We start from the raw sequence: 23,078 nt of genomic DNA, 5'->3' as shown, positions 1-23,078 counted from the left end.
GTATATCACATTACTCTTACTGTTATATTTCTCTCAAATATAGGATTCACTTTACTAATGTACCACTCCCATCTCATCCAACCCCTCCTGAAAATCGGAGATATTAATGACCCAGCTTATCATATGATTGATAATCGCTCAAAATCACAACCACCTAAACCACCTGCCCCAGTAATTCCTGTCAGTGTGTATGCTGAAATCAATGATCCTGAATTACAGTTAGTTAGAAAACAATCTGATCACAGCCTACCTCCCCGATCTGACTCTCAGGCCCATTCTCATACAGGATCTCAACCTCAATCTGAACCTCGATCCAGTCCCATAGACCAACATACAACTGGCAGCATAACACCTCATGAAGGGCTATCAAGTGATGAGCAAACTGAACCTGGTAATGCTATGTATGCTCAAATAGATTATGAGAAGAAACGTGAAAGTCGTAGACGGAAACAACAAGAACGAAAGCATCAGCCTCCTCCCTCTCAAACTATGATCAACCCTGAAGCTTTTGACTCGTGGGTTTAACCCTATTAATCACTAGATAATGTACAGTTTTTATTGTATTCTGTACCTCAACCATTCATTTTATTCCTTGTCTTGTTTTTTTCAAAAGTAATTTTAAGATATTGTCATTCTTTATTGAAGTGTTGATTTTGTAATTTGTAGTTTACAGAATGTTTCCTTAATTAAAACAATCTTTAATCATAATTATCACACATTCTTGAGAATCTACAAGTAAGTAGTACTATGACAATTATGATAATCACAACAATTTCATTTTATTTCTAATAGAATTAAAATAAAGATTATATGATGCATTACACACTAGGAAAACAGACGATTAAGCATATATAACTGTCCATGTCAAACGGGACTCAATTAAACTATTATGTGGATATTCAATTTGCAGTACATGCAATTGGAGATGTCATGGTCTTATGGATGCATGGACAAGTTTGATTGACAGACCACACATATAGATCAATCATTATTATAACAAAAATATATATATATTGGTATTATATCATGGACCTATTTTCATTATTAATATAAAAAGTAAAATTTAATCATTATCTATAACAATTAAAGGATTTCTTCATGGAAAAATTTAAAAAATGACATTAAAAAGGAAACAACATTAACATGACTAGTGGACGGCACATGACAATATTTTTTGTGTTTATACTTCATACAACACTGTAGTGACGGAAAACTTGAGGTGATCATTGTAGAGATATTGGCAATTCCTTTGACTGTTCTTTTTGAGCTCAGAAAGATTAAGATACGATGACAGACTCTGTTTTGGTTTAGCTTCCTCTTTTGACATGACTCTCTGACCCTCTCATCACACTCATTGTACTCAAATGAATAAATGTAGCACTCTCTTGACTCATCAAGTTGATTAAGCAATTTGATCATGACCAGTCCTTTAAATGGCCACATTAGTGTGTCATCATGTGGTCCAGGAAGAATGTAACCATTGCAATCGAAGACCTCTGCTAAATCTTCCACCAATTTGAATTGTGTCGACACTAAAACCAATAACATAGCCATTTGTATGGGTCGTGAAAGGAGGACTATAACACGTGTCACGAGTATGAGTATTGAATTTTTATCATCAAGGTGATAGTTGGTGTACTAACATGAGATATAACCTCATCTTTCATTTTGATATCAAAAGCAGTTGGTGGGACAGGAGTTTTGTTCTGTTCCATAATGATTTCAAATGCTTTGAGTTCCTTATCTAAACTTCGTATTTCCATACTAGAAGTACATGTTGATTGTTCAGTCATAACATGGACCCTGAACAATGACATACAACAAATTATTACAGAACATTTATTTACCTTCATTCATTGTGACTGTCATAGTAGTATAGCAGAATCCTTGTTTGGGCCACATATGATGGCAGATTTTGAATACTAACAGTTGAAGACGTCAGGTCATTTGCAGATGAAAATGGTACCATTTCTGTTTTGGCTTTGTCTGTGTGAAATAAAATGAAATTATAATGTAAATTATTTTTTAGAAGCTAACATGCATACTGATACCATTTGTAGGATAATAATAGAGTGTAATCTATATTATTACCATTTGACGATGAGCTAATGTTCAAAGTAGAACTTTGAATAAGTTTATGCAATAGAGACTGAGTTTCTTCTTGCTGCTCTGTGACAACTTTTTTTAAAGCTTGAACTTGCTCTCGTAAATCTTGGAGTTCAGATTTTAGACTAGTCAGCATCGTTTGGTCCTGTCATAGCAATAGAAATTAGATTGAAATAAAATAGGAAACACTCATAAGTCTAATTGAAACTTTATTATTAATACCATTAGTTGTTGATGTCAACTCCATCTTTTGGGTTCAGGTTTTTCCATCTCTATGATAAGTAAATCGATGTTAACTAAAAGATATAGTAATAGAGTCTTACGTTTTGTGTTGACAGTGGTATCTTTATTATCTTCAATGACATCCTCTGACCCAACAGTAGGTAATGCTAAGTTGATGGATATCAAATAACAGGAACTCTATTACAAATACCTTCACTTTCTTTTTTTAGTTTCTCACTTTGTTCAAGACTGTCCTCATCTATAAAAACACATTCAGATCTCAAAAATGACATTAAACATTACATTTTTCTTTTGTATGGTTATTTATTTCTCATAGTAAAAGTAAGTACAATACAAAAGAAAACATGATTTAATTGCAGCTAAACTAAAAGAGTATAGTAATAGAGTCTTACGTTTTGTGTGGGGAGTAGTATCTCCTTATCTTCAATGACATCCTTTGGCCTAACTGTTTAAGTTGATGTATTATCAAATAACAGGAACTCTATTACAAATAATACCTTCACTTTCTTTTTTTAGTTTCTCTCACTTTGTTCAAGACTGTCCTCATCTATAAAAACACATTCAGATCTCAAAAAATGACATTAACATTAGATGTTCTTTTGTATGGTTATTTATTTCTCATAGTAAAAGTAAGTAACAATACAAAAAAAACATGAATTTCATATTTAATTTATATTTTTCTACTTTAGAGAACAAATTTATACAGTACTTGTCTTAACAGTTGATGTAGAAACTGGAGCAGATTTTACTATATAAAATATCAACTATACATACTATCAATTGCTAACAAGTACTTGATTTCCAAACGTTATGAATTAAGACCTTCTGTAACAACAAACAAGGAATTAATGAAAAAAGGTTGTCATTTACTATACCTGATTCTGACTGATTAAAAGAGCAATATCTAGACTGAGTATCAGGCCGACTCAAAAAATGTGTTTATTGCCTCAGCTACTACTTTATTTTCAACAGGTGGCTTCTCAACAACAGTGATAACCATTTTCCAAGACACTTCAGAAGGCTTGCCATCAATCCAGGATTGTAACACATCAGAGAGCCTTCTGGTTTGTACTTCTCTTCATACTGTGATGACTTGATCTTGCCGTACCTAACACCAGTAGCTCACCAATGACGTCCCACATATACTCAATTGGATTGAGTAATGACAAGAGATCTTTTTTTCTTTGGGCACCTTTTCTATAGAGTTGAAAAAATATATTTACAAAAAGCCCATTTTTGTCTGTTGGACTAAGTACCATCACAGCTCACCTAGTATTTCTTCTGACGCACTTGTAATATAACTTATTGGAAGACCTAAGATTATATTTAATTGGTTATAGTCAATGTTACATACAATCTTACCAAGCTGAAACTGCTGCAATTCTTCCCTAGATATTACAATAAATTGCTCATCTCTTGTTCCTTCAATGTTAATTTCAGGTCACCAAGTGCCTTTGAATTATTGTGTTTTTGGCTCCACTTTGAAGTGTAGTAAATGTAAGGGTGAAGTAGGTTGACTTTGATCAATGTCTTTCTTTTTTTATCTATAGTAACATAGTGAGTAATTTATTTACAAACATAGCAATAAACAAGAAATGAAACGTACCTTGCATGGACTTCATAGGTTTGATATCGTAGAACTCATTAATAACAGACATTGTCACTGCATTTTTCTCTGGATTGAAGTAGAAAGAAATAGCTCTCTTCTTGCCCAACCTTTGAAACAGTCATCCTTCTTTATTTTCTAGCAAAAGATTAAAAAATACCAACACAAAACACAACATCTAGTTTAAAAAGCATGTTCATGCTGTTGTACAATGTACATTTTCTTTCAAAGTATATAAATATTATGTAACATAGTCGTACCTCAAGGTGTGGTCCAAGATTCCGAGAAATGACTACTTTTACCTGCAAAGACGACATCACCCACATATAATAGAGGGTCATTGTGTAACTGTAGCTAGGTTGAATAATACCCTTTAGCTTGCGCCAAACAATACCCAACAGAGAGAAGTCAGAGACTTGTACTTCACCAGAGTTTATCATTAACTTTGAATTTTGGTTGAGTACTCTCTGGCAGTAGCTCAAACTTGTAAGGTGGTGGTCCTTTAGCTCTTACAAAGGCTAGTTGTTTGCTTTCATCTTCTGACTTGACCTCAACATTATGTTGAAGATGGAGTTTTGATAGCTGAGAAAACTTTCCTGTGGTTTCGATCTTGTAGAAACAGCTTACAGGTTCTACATCTGGAGGAAGCTTCATGTCATTTTCTGGAGGTGTAACTATTTCAACTTCAGTCTTGACATTTTGCCCTTCTTCTACAGCTGATGGAGGAATGACTAACTTGACTCCATAGTCAGGTTTCTCTAAAACTAGTTCTTCATCAATATTATTAATTTCCATTCAGTAGCTACAATGACAAAACAGAGTCATGATATTTTAAATGCACCAGTAACTACTTTCCAATATATTTATGTATTAAAATTGTTTTACAGAAAAATAATTCTTTTATCTCACTTTGTTTAGGATTGTATTTGCCAGTGAACAGTTCCAACATCTCATCCTCTGTTAGTAGCATGATGTTTGATTTCATCCACAGGAGTTCTGCCACTTTTATCCTTAATGATAGTGTTTGCTCCTTTAGATATTAGGTAGCCTGTAGTCTCCAAATGGCCTCCTCTACATGCAAGGTGTAATGGACTGCTACCATCCTGTGCATTGAATATAGAAAATAGTTGTCATAATCAAGATAGAATAATTAATTGAAAGTTTAAACTAACAAATGGGCCCATTTCCTTACTTTATCATCATAGAGTTTAGATCAGCATTGTGTTCTGAAGTAGCTTGACTATTTTGGTGTGGCCTTTTAATGCTGCCAAATGTAAAGGGGTTTGTTGATTCTGGACATCATATATAGTAAGTATAGTAATAGTATTTGAAAGTAATTTGTCATTAACTTACATAGTCATGACTGTTTACATCTGCTCCTTTATCAAGAGCTGCCTTCACTTCATGTACTTTGCCATTTTCAGCAGCAATGTGTAAATTCTTATTTCATTGGAATGAACATCAATTGAAAAGAAGTAAATACTTGGTTTAAATGTAGCATAGCATATACCTGATCAGTAAAGAGTTTTAAAATATCAACTCTGTTGACATTATCATGTGCAACACAATCAACTGGAGTTTTATCTTCATTGTTTTTAATGGTTGTGTTCACGTTTTGAGTTAGTAAGTAATGTATAATGTTCACATGACCCTCTTTGCAGGCATAATGTATTGGAGTATTGCCTCTCTGTGAAAGCAAAGGTTAAAGTTATCATTAAGACTATATTATTTGTCTATTAAAGAAAGCAAATACACTCACTTTCTCAACAGTATTAGGTTACATCCAAATTTTAATAGCAACTTAGCTATTTCAATGTTTCCTCTATATGCTGCACCATGTAAAGGTATCTCCTTGTGCTAAAATAATAATAATTATTATTTACAGAACATATAACTTATGTAATTAATAGTACTTAAAGACAAACAAAGATATGTACTAGTAGCATCATTAATGTAATCACTACTAAACTAGAGAGGTTTAGTTAGTAACTCACAGTAGTTTCAACACGGGGACTGGCACCAGCTTGTAAAAGCAGTAGTACCATTTCAGCATTACCTTTGTCTACTGCATAACATAGAGGTGTCCATTTATCAATGTTCTTATAAGAAATAACAAACAGTACATAATCATTTGGTATTATTAGAAACCCGTCAATTGATACCATCATGTAACTCTACATAATTATAGGTGTACTGATTCATTGATACCCATCATGTAACACTGCATAATTATAGGTGTACCGATTCATCATGTAACATTATATAATTATAGGTGTACTGATTCATTGATACCATCATGTAACATTATATAATTATAGGTGTACTGATTCATTGATACCATCATGTAACATTATATAATTACAGGTGTACCGATTCATTGATACCATCATGTAACACTATAGGTGTACTGATTCATTGATACCATCATGTAACACTATAGGGTACTGATTCATTGATACCATCATGTAACACTACATAATTACAGGTGTACTGACTCTTATGACTAATTACTTACATCAACATCAACAATATCCACATCATCTCCATTATCAAGAGCAAATTTTTACACCATTAATATCTCCCAATTTGACTGAGTAAGTAAGTTTTCATTCTATCATAAAAATAATGAGAACATTAAAAAGGTATTGACTTATAAGCAATAGAAAGTTTGTCTTTAATTTTAATATTTCTTATTTATCAATATAGCTCATTTGTTATATAAGAGCTTACCTCATTAACAGGTTTCTCTAAAAAAGGAACAATGTCATCCTCAGGAGTTTCTGTGTAACTACAAGATTGAGTGTTGCATCAGATTTATGAGTATCTAATGTAATAGATAACAATATAAGTTTGGAATCATAATTTCCAGTACTAATATTCAATTTTGTATTGCCAAGAGAACTTCTATTGTGTAGATAGTAATGATTATGGAGTTAATTGTTGTGAGTACTATTATATTATAAGCTTGTATGTAGCATGTAGTGTTTTGAGAAATCCTATACCTTGAGTTTGTAGGTCAGAAAAGAGTTTGACTATTTCATCTCTGCCATCAATGCCTGATTTAAGTTCTTCAAGTGGGTTTTACCACTATTATTTCGAACAGTGATGTTTGGTTTCTTAGAGAGTAAAAACGGATAATATCTGTATAACCATCTCTGCAAACATCATGCAATGGAGTATCACCAACCTATGTTGTAGAAGTTTAAAAAAGTCAAGGTAAGTTATAAAACTTACACTGTCTGTGCACATAATATCTGCACCATGTTGCTCATATAACAGTCGTACAATTTCAAAATGACCTTTATATGCTGCTAAATGCAAAGGTGTCATATTACAGCAGTCCTGAAAGAAAAAAGAACCATAACTATATTATTTACATTGAGCTTTCTATATTAAGGTTGTTCATTGAAATATTACCAATGATACAATTAGCTATGGTCTTCATATAACATATAGTAATTATTCTATAATTATAACACTTCCAAATTTTAATCTTACACTGTCAAGAATGTTTAAATCAGCTCCCTTCTCAATTGCAGATTTTACTCCTCTAAATCTCCAGAATCGGATAGCTTCTAGTAAACTCTTATCCTAATGAAGAATCAATAAAATAACTATAGTTGATTTAACTACTGCTTTCATGATCAAATGAGGTAATGTAACAGCCTCCAATTGATCATGAGCTTTCTAGACTATAGATATTAGCTATCTACAAACAACTACTTGTAACATAACAATTGAGCTAAATGAAACTGCATTCAATTAATCACCACCAAACTTCATGATCATTTTCCTTTTCATATCTCCCTTATTACATTGTCTATATTATATCATACTTCAATACTGACATGCAAATTAAGGAAACACAAATTTTAAAAGTGGTAGGAATACAGCTTCTTCTAAAAAAATATAAACTGTATCATACCTCACTATCAAATTCATCAGACTCCATCTGATTCAACAGTTCATTTTGCTTGTGCTGCTTCCAAAATAAATAATGTTGTCATTTATACAATTAATAGTTATATTATAGTGGACAAATAGCTTTTTTGAATTATAATCACATCTAATATGGTTTGTAGTCATTCATGCATGTAATGGATTAACTACATATAATCATTGATTACATATTTCTATCTATATATTGCAATACCCTTGTAATTCTTTTTCACAAAAAGTTTTATTATCTCATCTCTGTTTTGGATCATATGACTTGATTTTTTTCATTGGAGTGTTACTGTACTTATCTTTAATAGTAGTGTCTGCTCCTTGAGAGATGAGGTAGCGTATAGTGTCCACGTGACCATTACGGGATGCAAAATGTAAAGGAGCACGACTTTCCTGGATGAGATAATAACTTAGTTGACATGATGACATCATTCTAAATATATTAAAGCTGAAGTATCACTTAAATTGCTCACAATTGACCAATGACATTGAGATCGATGCCATAATTTAGTAGTAAAATTACTATATCAGTATGACCACCATCATCTGCCATATTGTATAGGTTCATTGTTAACCTGAATGTTAATTAAACAATATTTTATTATAGTGTAAGAAAGTATATAAATCTTAAATACTTAGATTTTTAGTTTGAACAGTAGGCAAAGCATGTCAAGTGAGTAGTTACTAATGGAAAATATTTTGTAATTTAATCTGAATCATGAAGTATAACAATTACAGATACCATACAAGTGTACCCAAGAGCCTCTACAGGAATAAAAGCACCGTTCGGACAAAACATAATTATGTAATCCTTAATTTAAAAAATTATTCTGTAACTTTTGAACTATTATTTCCACAGTCTGCTATTTTGTCTGCATGAGGGTGTGGTTGTTAATAATTTCAATTTTGCAATATTTGAAGTGTGGTTTGATGTTATTTTGACTTTTTAGCTTAACTTGAGGAATCTACACTATTTAATTACCACATGATGTGAGTTAAATAAGATATAGTGGCACTCTGAGCTTAACTTAATACCATGCCTAAATATTTTGCCAGAAGATTTCAGTTTAACACACCCTGAATATCTATCTTAGTGAGGTCTTTCAACATTGTTGCTTGTAATTAGCCAATAAAAAATAATTGATATATAATATATAGACTATTTAAGAACTCACTGTATTGGTAGCTCTGAGGCTAGCACCATGCTCTATCAACACTTGTGCTATATCAGTATATCCACGCCATGCTGCCTCGTGTAAAGGTGTGTTCTTGTTCTGAAATTAGAGTATAACATTGTTATTGTATTATAGTTATTATACTTTTGTCTTGTCCACTTCACACATGCAAAATATATACTATAGAAACTTTACAATAATGATAAGATGTATAATTGAAAATTGTTGGAAATAAACCTATAATGAGGGCCATACATGAAAGGACACTTGAATAAACAAAGCATCAAGCCAATATCAAAGCTTATAAAAATATCACTTTTGGCAATAAGTTGCTTAGTATGTAGCATAAAAATTACTAATTACATTAAAATAGAAAGAGGCAATAAATATCTTTTTATTTCAATATATTATCTATATTAGAGATAGTCGATTTAGAGTGGATGAGTTTATCACAATGTTACAACATAATGATGTTGTTACCTTATCCTGTGTATCAACATTAGCTCCTTCACTGAGAGCTAATCTCACTTCTTCTTAGTTCCATTTCAGCAGCAGTGAGTAACTTCTTATTCTAAAATATTTAATAGAATATCAAAACTAATAAGTTATTTATAAAAGAGCTAAAATACTGACATTCATAAATATTTTAAATAAATAGAATATAATATTAGTCTGCATGTATATATTATTATCGTGTTTCAATCATTACAAATAAATTAAGAAACAGAAATTTAAAATGGTAAGAATTTTGCTCTTATAAAAACATATGCAGTGTCATACCTTTCTATCAGTTTCATCAGTTTCATCTTTTTCATCAAAAAATTTTATTATCTCATCTCTGTTTGGATCATGTGCCTTGACTTTATCCATTGGAGTATGGCCCCTCTTGTTTTTAATGGTAGTGTCTGCTCCTTGAGAGATGAGGTAACGTATAGTGTCCACATGACCTCTTTGGGATGCAAAATGCAAAGGAGTACCACCGTCCTGAATGAGATAATAACTTAGTTGACATGGTCACATCTTCATAAATATATATTAAAAACTGAATTATCATTTAAATTGCTCACTTGACCCAATGACATTGAGATTGCTGCCATGTTTTATTAGCAAATTTACTATATCAGTATGACCACCATCAGCTGCCATGTGGATAGGTTCATGTCAACTGAAGATTAAATAAATATTTTATTATAGTGTAAGAAAGTATATAAATCTTAAATACTTAGACTTTTAGGCTTGAACAGTAGGCAGAAACGTGTCAAGTGAGTAGTTACAAGTGAAAATATTTTAGTAATTTAATCTGAATCATTAGATGAAAAAATAACAATTACAGATACCATACAAGTGTACCTAAGATCCTCCTGAGCAATATAAGCACCTTCTGACAAAAATGCAAAGATACAAAGAAATTCCTCCCCATGTTTTCCTCCTTTCTGGAGGTTTTTGTTATTAACCCTTTTTAATAAAAGTTGGGTGCCATTTTCCTCATTCAATTGTGGGTTATCTGGTATAACGTCAATGGCATGTGCTTCGAGATTGAATTAGCTTTGATATGGCTGGGTGCTATTAGTGTTGCATTGCCAATGTTATGAACTTCTGGCAATGCAGACTAGGCACTTTGCTGCTAATTTAAAGGTTAGTACTAACTCTGTCAATGCTTACATCTATGTTGAAGTTGGCATTGTTCCCTTCTTATCTCACTAAGATAGAAAAAAAATCATAATAATAACTTAATAATAATTCTTGAGAAATACAGACTTCCTGACAAAAAATTGAAAAAGCTCAGAAGAATAAGCCCATCTTAAAATGTAAAACATAATTATGCCAATCTCTATGTTGTAGCCTTTGAACTAATTTGCCCTCATGGAGGTGTGGCTGTTAATAAATTAATTTATTATGTATTTTGTAATATTTGGAGGTGTGGCTTGATGGTTGCTGAAAATATTTTTGACTTTTTAGCTTTAACCTGAGGGAACGACACATATTTAATTACCACATAATGTGAGATAAATATGATATAGTGGCACTCTGAGCTTACTTAATACCATGCCTATTATTTTGCCAGAAGATTCAGGCTTAACAACACCCTGATATCTATCTTTAGTGAGGTCTTTCAACATTGTTGCTTGTAATTAGCCAATAAAAAATAAGTGATATATAATATATAGACTATCTAAGAACTCACTCTATTGGTAGCTTTGAGGTTAGCACCATGCTCTATCAACACTTGTGCTATATCATATGTCCATGCCATGCTGCCTTGTGTAAAGTGTGTTCTTGTTCTGAAATTAGAGTATAACATCATTATTGTATTATAGTTATTATTATTTTGTCTTGTCCACTTCACACATGCAAAATATACTATAGAAACATTGATAATGATTAATAATGACAATAGAGAAATGTCTTAAAAGACAGCTCATTGACAAATAATAGGTAATTTTACAATAATTAATGATAAGATGTATAATTGAAAATTGCTGGAAATAAACCTATAATGAGGCCATACATGAAAGACACTTGAATAAATAAGCATCAAGCCAATATCAAAGCTTTATAAAAATATCAATTTTTTTGCAATAAGTTGTTTAGCATGTAAATAAATATTATAATTATATTGAAATAGAAAGGGGCAATAAATTGCCTTTCTCTATTTCAATATATTATCTATATTAGAGATAGTCACATTTATAGAGGATGATTTATCACAATGTTAAAACATAATGTTGTTACCTTATCCTGTGTATCAATATTAGCTCCTTCACTGAGAGCTAATCTCACTTCTTCTAAGTTTCCATTTTCAGCAGCAGTGAGTAACTTCTTATTCTAAAAATATTTATAGAATATCACAACTAATAAGTTATTTATAAAAGAGCTAAAATACTGACATTCATAAATATTTTAAACAAATAGTTAGAATATATAAGTCTACAAGTGTCAATATATAATAGACATAATATAGTTCAACAACAGTACAACACATTTACCTTATCCATACTAAATGTTTTCTTCTGGACTAATAACAGCTAATGATCGTCTTTGCAGAACTGAAGTTTATTATGATGACTGTAATGAGGTCAAAGGTCAATAATTACTATTAATTTTATCTGGTTTCAGGGGAATATTTTGACTTATACTAACCAACTGTAACAATTAGTTGCATGTCACAATTTTTTTACTGAAAGGGAAATGTCCATGACACTAAGACATCATACTTATGACCTATTTTAACATACCATACTATACCATACATATACTATACCATGATATATAATAACATGAAAAGTGCTCTTAATCCAAACAGAGTTAGTACATTAATTAGGGTTTGCTATTACAATGTCCATTAACAGACAAATCCTAAGTGTATATGCTAAATTTAACTGATAACTAATTAAAGAGTACTAGTAATTAACAACATGTAATAGATGAAAAGATAAATGTATAATACATGTATAATACATGACTTGTTTTTGACTTTAGCTTACATGTATCTACTGTGTTTATAATAAATGTAATTTTGGTATCAAGTCTGAGAGTTTAATTTCATGTAATTTTGCATAGACTTAGTGAGCTGTCAGTTGTGTGGGTAAATAGTCACAATTAATATTAACATTCCAATCACATCTAATGATTCATTTCCTTCATTTTTAACAGGTGTTGTAAGATAAGCTTTACGGGTGTTTTACGTGGTTTATATATATATATATATATATCCATATAAGGTCATTGCAGATTATTGGATATAAACTTTTATATATACAAAAATGAATATATATTTGTCACATTATATAGAGCAAAAAAGACCATCTGATATTGTATTGAGTTAAGAATTCACAAATACTATTATACATTATTTGAGTCCAATGATGTAGAGTCAGTACTGGACTGGGTGCGGTTTTTTAGTAAGGTGGGTGGAGTCTGAAAAAGCATCTTGGCTGTCTGTTTTAAATTGGACTTACCAATGGAAGTATTTGTTTCGTCTGCAGCAGATCTGTTAATGAAATAACTTTAATGTATTCACTCTGTACAAATAACTCTAATATTAAATATTTTTATACTCGTATGCAAAAGTCATAGAAACTGCAATAGGATACTGTTAATTTTTGTATTGGTGCAAACACTCACAGATAACATAACAGTAAAAACAAAAAAAAGTTGTGAATACATCATGATATACCTTAGTGCTTTTAACAATGCTTGGACAATGGCGGTAGGAGCAACCATTTTCTTTGAGTAATTCCAGAATCTAGTTATTCATAGCGTTAAACAAGAACTATTAACAAACAACATATTAATTAATGGAAATTATACAAGCAATATATTACAAAGTTTAAAGAAATCATTCTATAATTGATGTAGTTTCATAATAAAGACTTTAATAAATAGTACAAAACTTTATCACAGATCCAATTAATCCTGTTGCATTGGATTTAGACAACCATGAAGACCATAAGTCAGTCTAATCTGATTAAACACTTTAATACTCCAATTCTATTTGAGCAGTAATGAAAACAAGTCAATCCACTTGGCTGAAGTAACAAATAGCATAGTAATTTATAACAACTTAATAAAGTGTGCATAAATGCATTTTTTTATGTATGCTCATGTAAGCTTATCTATTCTATTGTAACTAATCTAACTATGTACCTATGTTAAGTAAAATTGTTGTTAAAATAACTAATTAATTTTACATTGATATATATATATATACAGAATATTAGATTAGCCTCCCTGGTGTCTACTATTTAGAGGCTCCACTATAATTTACTTTACGTTCTTGATGTATGATGAAGAAACAAGCAACTTGATAATGTATATGTTACTATGGCAACAAGTCTATTTATTACTAATTACTACTATTCTAGAAATTACTGTGTTATTATAATTAATGTGAGTAATGCTATAACCATATTGCAATAAGGGTCTTGTTTTATTTATCTTTATAGTACAAGAATGTATTTAGTATTACTTACAACTTTAAATAGCTCTTGATCTAGTGGAACATCACTTACTGTACAATTGAAAAAGTTCTTCTAATGAAAAAAAATTATTATGAGTAGCTATTAAGATTTTTGGTACAAAAGACACTTTATTGGTTACCATATAAACATAGATAACAAATGAAAATAATTCCATGCTTGGTAAAGAGGTAGTAGTACATCTGTCGGCCATATTGGAGGTTAATTAGATATACACTATTCATTGTGTTGGTCATGGTACTGCTTACAAAGAAGTAGTTTTAAAAATAATACGTTTCTCCACTGAACCTGTACTAATAAGAATCGCAACAAATTGCAGCCAGACAGCACTCGGAATATCATTAACCAATTAATTGCATATTTTAATCTTTATGATAAACTGGTCTATGCTCTTTCAGTAGACTGTGTAAAGTGGAATGAATACACAGTACCAACAATACATAATTTCTGATAATTAAATTTAAAAGAGACTGTACTTTACTCTCGTATGTAAGTTGTCTGAATGACGATAGCATATATGTATAACTCTGAAGGCTGCTTCTGATCCTCCTGTTTCTCCATATCCGTAATTCGCTCCGTATACTTGTCCGTGCCATTTTAGTCACCGGTGGGAGCAGTCGTCCTCTTTTTTTCATTATGTTGAAGACTTCCCTTGTTAAAGAGTCTTTCTTTGTGGCTGTTTCGTTTGGTGGAAGTCTCTATGTAGGTCAAAGACAAATGTAAGTAAAAATTACATGTATCTAACTAGCTGTGTAGAATGGATGGAAGTTGATTTTATCTCGTGTATCGTATGTTAAATACTATGTTTATACGTACACGTGACTGTTTTGTAACGTTGTTTATGATATAGCGGTGCTATTGAATGTATATAGTCTGCTGCGTAGTGTCAAACGTTTGTTTATTTAGCTACATAATGTAATCGAGTCATTTCGCTAGTGGTAGCTTATTCGCGTTATGATATCATCAATGGCCATGGAAGGTATTCACTTTAGTTACTACATCATTAATTTTGCACGACATCATAAATTATGTGCGAAAACTGGAATACTGTTCAGCAGTATACTCTAGGATCTTATTACATCGTTCTAAATATTTGCGCGCCACAGAAACTCTTGGAGATAACTCGTTCTCTGAATATTTATGAACTCCGAGAAATAGCAAAGAGTGGAGGAGAATTAGTATGGATTGATAAACTGCATCCTGGTAAATATCTAGTGGACGACAAACATATATTTAACTATCGTCCATCCAGAGCAAGAAGGGTTATTGAGAATGCTTTGTTATCTTGGCAACAAAGTTTCGGATATTTCTCATCCTATCATAGCAAGCAGCAAAGGGTACAAAGATACACAAGCAGCTTGTGCTCTTTCAGTGACACAAAACACAGACAGGGCAATTTCATATGTGTTGACTTAGACAGCATGATAACTCTAGGTTACCATGCCATTACTCATGTTTGCATGTAACAGATTTTTCGGTCAGCAAGTGAAGACGTGATACACTGAAAGGCTGCTTCAGTTTTAACTGATGGTACAAAACCTTGCAAGACATAACAATTCACTCATTTAATTATCATACCATTGAGTGTTATTGAATTGGAGGGAGGAAATATTGACATATCACTACAACTCCAAATTAGCTTTCAATTTTTACATCTATTTAATTTAGTGTTATTGGTTTGGAGGTGGAGGTAAACGATTGTTATAATCATATCTGTCATAATAGTCTTGAGACATGGGATAAATGAGACATCTCCATTGTCTGTGGCATCACTGCGCAGTGTCCATTCTGCACCTTTTATTATATATGCCATGGTTTAGACAGAATTGGAGTGGAATCTCTTGATGGCACTGATGGTAGTCCTGTGTATATCAAGTTATACACAAATAATTGAAGGGCTGAGAACCATAGTGGGCTAACCCATATGAGACTATTTTTATGGTTAACTGTATATAATAAATTCCAGAGTTAACCTGAGGCTCACAGCATGTTAAACAAGCCTTATAAGTGGTTGTTAGAGTTTCAGGGATATTAATATTAACCTCGCTCTGCGTGGGCGCATAGTGAGGGTTTACTGTAGTCTGTCAGTGTGTGTGGTGTGTGTGTCTGTTTACCTGGCAAATGGCTTTGAACGCTTAACTCGGCAAACAAAGCACTGTCATTCCTTCCTTCACAGTGTCTCTACCTTCAACACTAAGAACTTCAATTGTTTAAATCAAAATTCATCTTCTTTGACTTCTTGAGACCCTTTTCTTTTAAATTGACAAACCTTAGATGAATCATTGCTGTAACAGATTAACTTCTCTATTGGTCCATCAAGTACAGGTAAATTGCAGGATAAAGGTGGTTTTCTTCTTAACGGAATAATTTAGTAGCAATGTCAAAAAGTTCAAGACTTTCACTAGGTTTGTATGAGATATTCCACTGCTTTACTCTTTGAGTCAAGATACTGATCTCCCTCTTATGGTTATACTGTCATGGACAACACTGCAGTATGGCCAACACAGTTTTATAAGATGATCAAGTCATGTAGTAGGGTGACTTCCACCTTGTTACACAATTCCTTAATTAACATGCCTTAATATTCATTAGCGATTGCTTTTTTCCTTAAATGCCTCAGTAGCATATAGTAGTTGTCATGAACTTGAGTTAAAACATACATTAATGCACAAGTATCCTCAGAATGTCCCTAGTGAAATCAACAAAGTGTGTGGCTTGCTATGGCTGGTCCCCCACAATTATTCAAAAACGCTCCATAAAAACTAAGCCTTCTGTATCGATATTATTTAGCGTATAGTGAAAGTCAACATAATATTATATGTCCCTTTTATAGCATGTACTGATACTGTTATATTTTATGTTTTGATGCGGAAAAATGTTTGTATAATACTAAAATACTACCTTTCAACATTTCTTTATTTTCAGTACTCCTTTGTTCAGACGGATAATGCCAGCACATTCAAGTTGTTAGTTACTCTTCAATCATCTTTTAAATAAATGTTCTAGAGTTCAGTCCATTTGGTCAATATTTAGCAGTTTGTGGTGATGATAAACATCTTATGATATGGAAAGTAGAAGATCTGACACTATTATTTGAAGAAGTTTAGTTATTTAACAACATGCGCACAAAGTAATGGTTCACAAAATCTTAACCTGAACATTATGTATAGTACTAAACTGTAGCATTTGTTGTCGTTACCCTCTGAATGGCAACACAATGTCAAGTCAACATCAATGGTGCAATACAATTACCTAAATTGGTTTAAGTTGTTTGTATTTTAATATTAATGTTTCGTGAGATTTAATAATTTGAAATTAACAATATTTGTTAATAAAACAAAAAACAAGACTAAAGTAAGTTTATAAATAGAAGACATAACATATTTCAGTTCAATTATTTCACATCATTGGAGCTTTGAATATTATCGTTGAAAAGAACCTGCTGTACTACATCTGTACATATCCTTAGTGATATAAATTTAATAACATAGCCAGCTTAGCTTATCTCGAGCTTGTTGTCTGTTTTGAAAAAGGTTTGTTTCAGGATATAGACGAGTTCATATTTTGTTGTCTAGCAATGCTTATTTGATACGTAATGATTGTCTTTAGTAATGCTAATGAGTTACGTAATGAGTATGTTACATGTACATTCTTATGTATTAGTACATGTATTTTATTAAATTTTCTATTATTATCACAGGAACATACCAAAGGAGAGTTACAGCTCTGGTATTCTCAGATGATGAGAAGTTTGTGATTACTGCTGATAAAGCTGGAGAAGTCACCAGGTAACATAACTTTAATAATGTTAGCGATATTAATAAACACCCAAGTAATCCTCCAAACAATAGTTATTTTAATTTTGCAACCACTTCTTGTTTGGACATATTTTTGGCCAGGATCAGATGTTGCATTCCCACACGTCTGCAAGAATATTGTCTCATTGTTTTGGAAGTGACTGCTCTTTTGATGCCTCCACTCAGTTTTTTTAGAAGAAATTTATTACGGCGGAGGCTCAGTGGGGGGAAAGGGTAGAGATGATATAGGTAATGACAGTTTGTAGATTAGGCTTGGCAATAACAGTTTTTCCTCTTAGACAATAATCAATGTCCCTATTATCATGATAATCTTGATTATCTGCCAAGTTTTGCCAAAATAATGTACATAAAAAACGAGTGATGAACCGCTACTGATTTTTACCGATACTATAGATACCAGTACCTGTGCTTTATTTATTTTCAGTTACCGATTCCAATTCTGAATCCCCGTTCCATTAACCACATGTTAAAGTTTTATACTTAAAATTAAATATTTTAAGTTTCTTGTTCAAAAAACTAACATTTAATTTTTGTCAGCAATCAAGCCTGTTTCTACCGTGTCATTAGCTATTTGACCAGCTGTGCTAAATAGCCTTTCAGATGAACAAGCCGGGGGTATGAACAAGTATTTCCTAGCCATTTAGGCCAAATTGAATAGGCCAATATTGAAGGTACAATACTTCTCTTTCCAATATAGAAAAGGGTCACATTCTCTTGGAATCACAGGGTCACGTAAGTAGTCATCCACTCGCTGCTTCTACTGACCTACTTGAAACGCTTCTTCCTCCACTTTTTTTTCTTCAACAATTTCATCAAAAAAGATCCAAAGCATAGACTGGGATGTTCCCCTCATGGTTGCTAGGTATTTCTTCGTTGCTCATCTTCGGTTCTGGTGGAGTAGTGTCATTCAACTTTTTCAAGTTCTACTAATTCATACTCTTCGATCAGCATCATGTTACTGACGCTGAGGATTGAAGCCAACCGTGAAAAACACTTAGTTTTAAAACCGTGGATCTAGGGCTGTTGATAAAGCAAAGACTTTCACATTCTCTAGATCACTGTAGCATAAATTCAACGACTGAAGCATAGCTCGTTTCATACCTTTGATTCCGTTGTCCCCAAGCCAGTAGAATCTGTAGGACCCAATACATGATCTCTTAAGTGAATTAACTAAGGAATTGTCACTGAAGCTGAAGAATATCTCCACTAGCCTTCTTGTGGCTTCTTGTCAATGTTGAAGGAGATGGCACTAGCTTATCAGAAGGTTCCACTCTGCTCGCACAGTAACTCGTGTGAACAAGCAGATTCAGCTCCAGCAGCAGAAAGCGCTGTTTTTTGCTCTATTAATCTTAGCAGCATATAGTATGAGCTATTCCAGCGAGTGGCTGGTATGATGAGTGAGTGTTGTGGAATATTCAGCTGATTTTGTATTCTTCTCAAGTTTGTAAAGCAAATATTTGAGTCTTATAGTGTCCTACCAATTTCTTGAAGCGGCTAAACGATCTTGGACGCACCGTTGACTAAGGGACTCCATCGTGAATTACAGTTGAATGGTGACTAACATCCAACAATGGGAATGCCAGCATCTCTCAATCCTGCTATATAATTAGCAGCATTGTCTCGTTTTTTTTTTTTTTTTTTTTTTTTTTTTTTTTTTTTTTTTTTTTTTTTATTTTTTTTTTTTTTTTTTTTTTTTTTTTTTTTTTTTTTTTTTTTTTTTTTTTTTTTTTTTTTTTTTTTTTTTTTTTTTTTTTTCAGTTAAGTCGCTTTGCAGCTACTCCAATATTGAATACAAGAGTTAATTAAGCTAGCTATGTTGGCACCTGTATGAGATTCATTAACTTGACAGCTTGTATATCACTTGCTTTCTTTCTAAGGTAGTGTCAGAAAATGAGTCAGTAAGGCTAAGTAGAGAGTCTATGAGGAGGGACCACAATATTGTTTGTACAACTCAACATCCCTCCTCATCATCTAATAGCTATGTACTACTGTTTGTAATCTTTCAAGAAGCTGTGGGACATCTCTCTCTTGAAAGAAATAAGTTCACTAGGATACAGCTCAATGTAAGTCATTAGGCAGTAAAACAACATCACTGACACACTGAAATGGGCTGATTATCGACAGCAATCATTCACCGACTAACTTTGTTATGTGTCTAGCTCTTGGTGGGGGGGGATCAAAAGCCATTTTCTGTTGCCTTTCAAGAATGACTTCTTCTGTGATTACTTGCTTTGAATTTGATGATCCTTCAAAAGCATGACCTTCGTTGAATCCTTGCTTCTGCTTCTCGCTGCTTTTTCTTTCTTTTCCATTTTCATTAAACTCGGCTGTATGACGCTACTTGAATTAATTTCCTCTTTACTTTCTTAATTCTTTCTCCATTGAATCGGAGTACCATTGTCAAGTCTGTATTTACACCACCTTATCTTTACAGTAGGCACTGGTGACTTACCTTGCACTGGATGTCTAACAAGAGGCCTGTGTGGTGATGGTACACTCAACCTGTGTTGCCAGTGTAGGTAAATTTAACGTTGGAAACTTCTACATACGTCCTTTGGAGTTGACGAAGTGCCGACTAATTACTCGCGTCGACTCATGTAATCGTAGCTCTTTTCTTCAATTTTATGAATCCATTGCTTCATATTCCTTTCTTCTTCAAGGAATGGCAATCGGTGATACGTGAACGTTACACCTCCTCTCTGACCGATTGCTACAGCCAGGCACACAACAAAAATGAACCATTTTGTAGTGAAGTCAGGTACAATTTTTACTCTAATAAGCCCATTCCCCCAGACCGTAATTTCATATTAAGCATATTGCATAAAGGCATACATGCCACTCATCTAATACTGGTTGTCATTGCTGTAATGTTTGTGAACAGTCATGTAATTGTAACATGAATAGTGTACTGTTGTCCAATTAAATGAAACTCAAACAAATTGGACAAAAGTAATAACATCAAGAGCATAAGTAATGATCCTGTCATTTCTTTAACCAATACGTTGTTGCCTCTTCGTTGTATTGATCCAATATACCTTGCTTCAATTTGAATGATATTTGTGTTCTTGTACCCTGCTCACGTAAGATACGTTCATTTGGGGGGGGGGGGGGGGGGGGTTGCTGGTACTGTTAGTATTTGGTAGATGGTTCCGGTGATGTCCTGATTCTCTTGTGAGATTTTAGTTCTTTTCAAATCATGCTACAGATATTGTGAACCCACCAATGGTTCTAGAGCATTAACATTTGTTTTTTGGGCTTAATGTTTGATCCCATACTTCCTAGAACAGAATTTTAGTTGCCTGTTTAAATGCGGCATAAAACAGATCACAAGGAATGTTACATCTCTGTCTGACAAGAACATTAATGATGTGACTATACTAAGGTGAGCTGCCTGACACTTGGACCAGTAGACAATATCTTTGTACAAGTATATTGGAGCCAATATATATATATATATATATATATAGTATATATATATATATTCTGTTGGAGTGTGTTAAACCAAAATTAGGGTTTAGTAAAAGAAACAATGTCCATCAGAGAAAATGGAAGAAACTTATAATTGAGCATTACCACTACATAAAGCTATATTACACAACATACAAGTGTAACAATGCTGCTGGGGAAAAAACAAAGTTGTATACTATCCACGTAAAGCTGAATGTTTGGTTTCCTTCTAAATCCAATTTTGCAAAAGTGTTATTTTTTTACTCATTTTCATTCGAAAATTTTGGCTGTACTCCAGCTCTGATATTACTCACATACTTTGACTCTTATTACCCTACCTATGTCTGTTTCTCCTAAACCTTAGTTAATCCCATTTTGTTGCTTGACAAAATACTTCACAATCATTCTTATTTTTCCGTCTTTATCGACACTTCTACCCTGGTTCACCCTATTATGCTAAACTGATACCAAATTAGGACAAGTACAGTTTATACTGGTCCCAGTTCACACTACATCACAACTTAACTGTCATTAAAGAAGTTGTGTCAATTGAATAAAACCACACCCTATACTATTGCAAAAAGGGCTGAGAAGCAGATGTTTACATGCCATTAGGGAGAGGATGTTATTGTTCTGTAAATTAAAGTATCCAGGTGCCTAAAATAAGGGTACAAAAAGAGGTGAGGAATACACCGTCCCTACAATTGGTGTTACTGGTAAGCATAAAGCCTGTCTGACACTTGGTCTTAAATCAAACCATATCTCCTTTCTATTGTTATTTTTACAATAATAGGTCTGGTCACTCTGTGGGATCACTTTGACCAATTCATGCGCTCAGTACCATCACATGGTACAGATGATTATGAATGTATTATGACAATATCATAATTAATTATATGATACATTATGACATGTAAAGTTGTCAAAGTCAAAATCACGACAATCAATGAATGATTGATGAAACCACATGTTCAAAATTGGCATTTGTATTCGGTCAATGTGACAACCAAATTGTCGATCATTCTCAGTGAAACATATTCCACACACCTCTGTCAATTTCTTCAAAGTCCTCAATGCATTTGAAGGTCTTTTTGGTATGATGGTTTTCGTGGGTGCACTGATTCTTTTTTAGATTTTAAATCTTTTTCAAACAAGCTGCAGATATCATAAACAACACCAATAGCCTCAAGCAGCATTGGCAATTGTTGTTTGTGGAATGTTTGATCCCATACTTCCTATAGCAGATTTTACTTGCCTATTTTTAGTTACTTCAAATAGATCCCAATGAATGTTATAGCCTAGTGTTGGGCGATTACGTAATATTGTGAACAATTATTGATGACTGTTTATATTGGCTATTATCATTATTGTTTTCACAAAAAATTACACAAAAAAAGTGAGTTTTATACTATAAGATGCTGGAACAAATTAGTATATGTTACTGGTCTTCGCGAGAACACGTTTCCCACACACCTTGCAGACTGCTGTCCAGTTCAGTCTCAATGGCCTTTCCGGTTCTAAGACCCCCCCCCCCATCCCGGTATCTAAGAGAGCAAAGTGCAGCCATGCACTACTTATGGTATTCTTCTTGGTTACCACACATAAAACCAAAATCGGTCTGCCATTTTCATGTTATTTACATGTGCACTAGGTAATATACGCATGCGCATAGGTCTCTCGCAATAACCGTCTAAAGCGATAATCATCTTAGCACATTTTTTTGTGACGGTTTGATAACCGTGGCAGCAAAAATTGT

At 32.9% G+C, this 23,078-nt stretch overlaps 1 protein-coding gene across 1 annotated transcript; it reads right to left on the bottom strand.

The window, feature by feature from the left end:
* Window positions 1-4,905: 4,905 nt before the first annotated feature.
* Window positions 4,906-11,904, bottom strand: LOC121392460 (serine/threonine-protein phosphatase 6 regulatory ankyrin repeat subunit C-like; the record flags this gene model as incomplete). The annotated part of the gene is made up of 5 exons (XM_041523660.1): window positions 4,906-5,058; window positions 7,454-7,546; window positions 9,079-9,177; window positions 9,859-10,062; window positions 11,812-11,904. Coding segments are annotated over 5 exons (642 nt in total), but the record flags the coding sequence as incomplete, so codon positions are not given.
* Between the last annotated feature and the right edge of the window lie 11,174 nt (window positions 11,905-23,078).

The sequence above is a fragment of the Gigantopelta aegis genome, unplaced genomic scaffold, assembly GCF_016097555.1.
Source record: "Gigantopelta aegis isolate Gae_Host unplaced genomic scaffold, Gae_host_genome ctg3847_pilon_pilon, whole genome shotgun sequence".
Taxonomy (NCBI): Eukaryota; Metazoa; Mollusca; class Gastropoda; order Neomphalida; family Peltospiridae; genus Gigantopelta; species Gigantopelta aegis.
Note: the sequence above shows the minus strand (reverse complement) of the source record. Positions and strands in the feature narration are given on the sequence as shown.